Raw genomic sequence first — 6,539 nt, forward strand, 5'->3', positions numbered from 1 at the left:
AAAAAAAAAAAAAAAACAATACTTAGTGTTTTCTTTGAACTGAATATGCTAGTTTCAGGATGAGGAATAGATTTACTGCTTCCTATTTTAACGTTCAGAGTTTTCCTCTAAGGAAGTAAATTTCTGTTTTTTGGTTCATGTTTAACCTGAGAAACACTGCAAATCTTGCGGCTTTTATGCTTGCACTGGCTGTTGTAAACCTTAGGGCCAAGCTGACCCGCTCCCGGTAACTGTGCATTCTGGCTCTATCTTGGTTTCCAACATTTCATCTCTATACCTGGCCTTTCTCACGTCCTTTCCTTTTTGTTCTTTTAAATTTTGATGTGTATTTTTAAAGTCACCTTAACTTCTTTTTGAAAATAAGAATAATATACATGACTAATTGTTTTCCTAATTTCTAATGTTCATGTCCATCTTCACTTATCTGTATGAATTCACTAATATATGCCAGATTATTCAAGTTAGTTTTTTGATATATACTAGAAAATCATGGCATCACTTAAGAAAATTAAGACCACATGGGAAAGACAGTGTAGCGTCCACTGTGAAATACCAGCAGCATGAATTTGGACACACTGTGGTCCCCTGGCAGTCCACATCTCTGAGGAAGGCAGCAGATTCCATGGCGCCTGAGGGTCCACACAGCTTCAGAAGGCAGATTTGTCTAACCATTACCCAGGCAGCTTCTCTAAGTCACCACCTGGGCTTACCTGTCTCTTTGGGATACCAAACATGAGCTCCTGGTAACTGACTCACTCAACAATCTGTCTGTTTTCGAGGGCTCATGCCTTATGACTGTGATGGTCAAAGCCAAGTAAAACCCAGCGCCCTTATGGATTTATTAATGGGATGGGCCAGTCAGGGAAGGGGACGACAATGGCAGCTAGAGCACAGGAGAGGCTCTAATCCTATAAGGCCCTTGGAAAGCCCCTTCTCTGCCTTCTTCCCCATGGAAAAAAAGGCCCTATCTTTTCAGAGGAAGGGCACTGATTGAAACAAAGGCCCAGTTTTTGGCAAAATGGCTGTGGCTGCAAGTGTGCTTTTGGTGCTGTTAGAGATTTAGGCTCCAACTCTGAGGGTCCAGTGAAATTGAGAGTGGGTACATGAGGTCTTTCTCAGAAGCACCCTCTACCTCCTGGCTGAGATTCTATTCTACTCTGGGCGGGGCGGCGTCACTCCCTGCTCGCAATGATGCTCTCTGTGGGGCTCAACCCTCATTTCAGCACCTCGAAAGAAAGTCTTGGGAATAGCGGGCAGGCATAAATCCCGAGGACCCAGAACAGCATTGGCCGCAACCCCCTGAACGCCCTTCCAACCCTCAGTGCCGAGCTGTAGGGCTTCACTGCTCTGATCTCTGAGTTCTTCTTCCTTAAAAAAATCCCTGTCAATCCAAAGGAATTATGAGGCAGCTGACAGCTGAAATGTGCCCTTGATGTAAACTCACTGACACATCTCTTCTGATAGCTCCTTGAATCCAGGTTCTCAAAGTAGAAAACATGAGCCCTCACCTGCCGAGATGGCCTGTGGATCACGATAAGCCCACCGCACCCTAGAACCATCCCTGGCTACTTCTCTACAGAAAAAACTGCCCCTGGTGTCCAAATGACTTTTTCTTGGTATGAGTCTTGAAGCAAACGTCAGCAGGCTGGTTTCACTGTCTAGCCTGTGGTTCGCTAACGCTATGCCACCTTCCTGTTTGAAGGTGATAGTGTGTAGGTCGAACTGCCTCAAGCAACTTGCTTTATATAGAGCTAAAGTCTCCACCAACAAAACAGTGAGACAGGACTTCAACTGAAGACAAGAAAAAGCTTTTCGTAAGGTCCCAGCTGCACAGAGAAAGCCCCTGAGGTTGAAGTTGCTCAATCATGTGTAGGCCGGACCTGAGGTGGCATTATCAGAGCAGGGGTTTGACACGGCAGCTTTGAACCTCTTCCCAGTGCTGAACTTTGATGACCTGAGGACAGAATCCACAGGAACAGAAGAATCCTGCTGCTGCACTTGTGCAATTGTGCTCCAGAGGTGAAAGAGGCAGCTGTTCTTACCGCTTCCAAACGCCAAGCTGCAGGAGGTGCAGCATCAGCAAGGAGCAATGCCCTTGATGTCCGTCTGCTCGGAACCACAGGTAGCTCAGGGCCTGGATCAAGAACCCGGGCAGGAGGACCGCAAGGGCCAGCCACCCCCACAGAAGCCGTCCGGTGGCAAAGTAGTAACCCACAGTGTACAGGCCTGGGGGAGAAGAGGAAAGGTAGGCAGGTAAGTGGAAGGCTGGAGTGAGACTGGGTAGCTGCATTTTAAATAATTTACCATTTTCTGGATGTTATGATGTTCTGACCTCTTAAAACTTTTCTGGCTGGGGAGTGACTGCCCCTCCCCAAGGCTAGCAATTATTTGAGCTAGCAAAGGGACCAGGCAGGAGCTTGCCTTTGACATGTGAATTAAATCTAGCCAGAGTCAGACTTCCCCTACCTGGCCCGTACCCACCAGAAGACAAGCTTCTTTTGCTTTAATCATCCCAGGGCCTAATGCCAGGCTATGAGGGATCACCCTTATACCCCAAAGCCACGGAAATTATCCAAAGAGCTAATCCGAAACTGGTGCCCTGCCCCAGCTAAAGTTCTGGCCTCAAATTCCCTTGTTGGTTCCTGTCTCCTGCCTCCTGACCACCCTGGTGACAGTCCCCTGTGGCCCAGCATGGAGTGCTATGTCCCCTGTCCTAGGACCTGGGAACACAACAAACTTTGCATTCCAGAGCCTCTGCTGTGTCTCATCTTGTGGCCACACCTAACTGTCTCATTAAAAACCAAACCGCCGGGCGCGGCGGCTCACACCTGATCCTAGCGCTTTGGGAGGCTGAGGCGGGTGGATCACAAGGTCAAGAAATAAAGACCATTCTGACCAACATGGTGAAACCCCATCTTTATCTACTGAAAATACAAAAATAAGCTGAGCATGGTGGCATGTGCCTGTAGTCCCAGCTACTTGGGAGGCCGAGGCGAGAGAATCACTTGAACCCCGGAGGCAGAGGTTGCAGTGAGCCAAGATTACACCACTGTATTCCACCCTGGAGACAGAGTGAGACTCCGTCTCAGCAAAACGAAACACAAAACAAAACCAAAGCACTCTGGGAAGCTGAGGCGGTCAGATCGCTTGACATCAGGGGTTCAAGAGCAGTCTGGGCAACATGGTGAAACACCCTCTCTGCTAAAAATACAAAAATTAGCAGGTGTGGTGACAGTGTAATGCCAGCTACTGGGGGGGCACTGAGGCACGAAAATGGCTTCAACTCAGGAGGCAGAGTTTGCAGTGCGCTGAGATTGCGCCACCCCACTTCAGCCTGGGCCACAGAGTGAGACTCTTGTCTCAAAACAAAACAGTAACCAACCAACACAATGTCCCCACCACCAGCAAGAGTCTCCTAGGAGCAGCCTGGGAGCCGGCAGGGCCTCTGGCCACAGGGACAGCATGAGCTGAATGACAGTGCCCGGCTTTCCAGAGCTGCTGGATGAGTTAGGACCTGTGCCAAGTGCCTAGCATCTCGTGCATCCTGGAGAACGATGGAACCTCCTCTCTGGTCTGCTTGTTTGTGGTTGGGTGCGGTCACAGTGGAGAAGATCTGCACTCCCCGGCCAGTAACTCCACACCACGGAACTGTTAGTCCCTGTGGGGTCTGGATTCCACGTGAATGATCACAGCTCGCTCTGCGGGTCCCTCTTCTACTTTCTCATGGGAACTCCCTGACCTGGAACTCTGGACCTCCCCAATGCTCCCGTGGAAGCAGCCCCTGCTCCTGAGGGTTGTCTGAGGCTGGTCGTGGGGGCGGGGCACCGGGAGAGGCACCGCACAGAGGCATCCTTCCATACCGCTGTTTTTTGGGTTTTCCAACTTTGTAAAGTTCTAAGAGGATGAATGAACAAAAGTCGCGAGTTTGGGGGAAACTGCGGAAACTGCCCCGAGGCACAACTACCAGCTCTGGACAGCGGGGTCGGGGCTCAGCAGCCCTTCCCAGGTGCCCAGGCTGGGTCTGGCTCTCACCACCCCGAGCGTCCTGGGCAGCTTCCCCTGCACAAAAGCCTCAGGCGCAGACCCGGCCTGCCAGGCAGGGGAATGCTGCGGCCCAGGCCGTGCCCGGCTAGGGGGCAGGGGAGGACAGCTGGGGCAGGCGCCGATCCCCGCGGGTCCCGCCCGGCCCGGGGCGTGGAGCCCAAGCGCATGGGCGTCCTCGGTGCGCGACCGGCAGGGACGCCGCCTGTGAACTCAGGGAACAGTCCCGAGCCAGCGGCCCCTGGGTCCCCCCTCTACCCCAGCAGGGACTCTGCCCGAAGAGGCGTCCGCAGGGAGCCCGGAGGAAGTAGGCGGAGACGCTCCTCTCGGCACCGAAGGAGTTACCAGTTCAAACCCGAAGGGCGCGAAAAATGGGGCCATCTTGTTCCGCCGTGGCGGGCGCGCGCTCTGGGCTCCCCCGGGACCGAGGTGTCCCCGGAGGGCCGCGTCCACCCCGTCCTAAACCCTGAAGGGAAGTCGCCGTCCTACAGGGCCCTGTGGATGCGGAGCCGTGCCCCCTCCCCCGCCACCCCTCCTGCGAGCGGCCTCCAAGCCTCAGGGTTCCCCTGGTTGGCCGGGGGTCGGGGGAGAGCCCGGGCGCCCCCAGACTCGCGCTGAGCACATCTTGGCATCGTAGCACTTTACAAAGCTTGTGTTGGAGAGAAGAGCGGATACATCTCCTCTGGCTCTGCGAGGGGATCTTGCATCCGTAGGGAGTCGTGAATGGGGGCGGAGGACCGAGCATCGGTGGAGGAAAGTCATGCATCGTGGGTGGGGGGGGGGTCGTGCGTGGGCGAGAGGAAGTCTAGCGTCCGTCAGGGGACAGGGAGCCGAGCATGGGTGGAGGGAAGTCATGCATCCGTGGGGGATCGTGCATGCGTGGGCGTCCACTAAAGACAGGCGGGCGTGCTCTGCATGTGGGGTGGCTGCCACCGTGCATCGCTGGCGCGCAGTGCTGGGCGCAGGCCGCCCGAGGCGCCAGGGTTGGGTGGGGAGCTGCAGGGGTGAGCACAGCCTCGGCTGCAGCACTCACGCGCGCTCTGCTCGGCCGCCTGCAGCAGGGCCGAGAGCCCCAGGAGCCCCGCGTGCATCCTCCGCGCTGCCCCGCAGCCTGCGCCCGCCCCTTCCCCTGCCCGCGGCCCCGCGTCGGGGAGGTTTCCGGCCCGGGGCCCGACTGCCGGTGGCATTTCGGCCTGAGCGCGCGAAGTCTGGGTCTGGTTTATTCCTAGTCGCCAGCAGGGGAGGGAGGGAGGATGCCTGGGGTTTCTGGCTTCCAGGGTGGGTGTGGGCGGGGCGGTGGAGTCCAGCTCAGGTCCGTGCTCCTGGTAAGGGCAGAAGCGGTGGAGTTCCCCCAACCCTATACGGCCAGGAAGGCGCTTGGTGAGCGTCAGGACTGCGCAGGGTTCCTCCGGAAATGGCTAAATTGGCCACCGCCTCTGCGGCCGCAGCAAGTCCGTTTACCACTAGTCAGGGAGTCAAACTGTGTGTGAGTAAATGTACATATGGAGAGAGTTGGGTTAGAATCGTTGATTGGGTCTTTTTGAAATCTTACAGTTGTGTGGCCAGAAAACACAGGACACGTTACCCAGCGTTGTGGTCTGTACCGCAAATCCAACCCAGGCCCTAACCTCATGAAAGCTTTTTCCAGATGTGCTTTAGGGTTAAGTTTTCAATGTTTAGAAAGTAAGCACATTGGAAAACCTGCTCTTTGGAGATCGATCGATCTATTTATCTATGTCTGTCTGTCTACAGATATAGAGATATATACACACACATATCTGAAAACATTCTGACATTTTGAAAATGGCAAGACAGAATTTTATTCAGAACCGTCGTCATAGATGTAAGGGACTGCGCTGAGGTTTTGCAGCAGGGGAGACAGATTGGGGTCCACTCCAAAAATAATAAGTAATTTTGGGGTTTTATAGCCAAGGAGCAGGGTGGGGGGTGGTGGATGGAAAGCCACTGAGAAGAGGACATCAAGTCGGGGTTCTGCTCACCTGACCTAATAGGATTCTTGTTGAGGGTGGGCCAAGGTGATCCACGTGGGGGAGTGGGGCAGGTGTTGGAATTTAGTCAGCTATGGAGGGTGAGCAGACACCCGGGGCGGGGAACTGGGGTTAAACTGACTTAGCAGGATTCTTGCTAAAACTAGACTCCGCAGGGACAGAGACAGGAATCCTCAGGTTGGGTCCAGTGGTGCAGAGAGCTCAGAGGAGGCTGACCAAAGTCTGATCAAGGAGACATTCTTTGTCATTCATGTATGTACCTATGTATTGTAATAAGCTGTTCTTGCATTACTCTAAAGAAATACCTGAGACTGGGTAATTTATAAGAAAGAAGTTTAATTGGCTCACAGTTCTGCAGGCTTCACAGGAGGCATGGTGCTGGCATCTGCTTGGCTTCCAAGGAGGCCTTGGGAGCTTATGATTATAACGGAAGGTGAAAGGGGAACAGGCACATCTCATGGCGAAAGCATGTTCAAATTAGAATAAGAA

The 6,539-nt window shown here is 53.7% G+C and overlaps 1 protein-coding gene across 2 annotated transcripts in view; it reads right to left on the reverse strand.

Annotated features, from left to right (window-relative positions):
- Positions 1–5,270, reverse strand: part of XKR5 (XK related 5) — a 22,879-nt gene extending 17,609 nt beyond the window's left edge. The window contains exons 1-2 of one of the 2 annotated variants that reach the window (XM_017514381.2): positions 5,075–5,270; positions 2,043–2,226 (exon numbers count right to left, since the gene is read on the reverse strand). In XM_017514381.2, coding sequence (XP_017369870.1) covers positions 2,043–2,226; positions 5,075–5,228 — 338 coding nt within the window. In that variant the 5' untranslated portion in view covers positions 5,229–5,270. Of the gene's footprint in view, positions 1–2,042; positions 2,227–4,386; positions 4,751–5,074 lie in introns of those variants that run through there. The other variant, XM_037733417.1, reaches the window with a different exon arrangement.
- Positions 5,271–6,539: the final 1,269 nt, after the last annotated feature.

Source organism: Cebus imitator, unplaced genomic scaffold, assembly GCF_001604975.1.
Source record: "Cebus imitator isolate Cc_AM_T3 unplaced genomic scaffold, Cebus_imitator-1.0 Scaffold523, whole genome shotgun sequence".
In the NCBI taxonomy this organism is placed as follows: Eukaryota; Metazoa; Chordata; class Mammalia; order Primates; family Cebidae; genus Cebus; species Cebus imitator.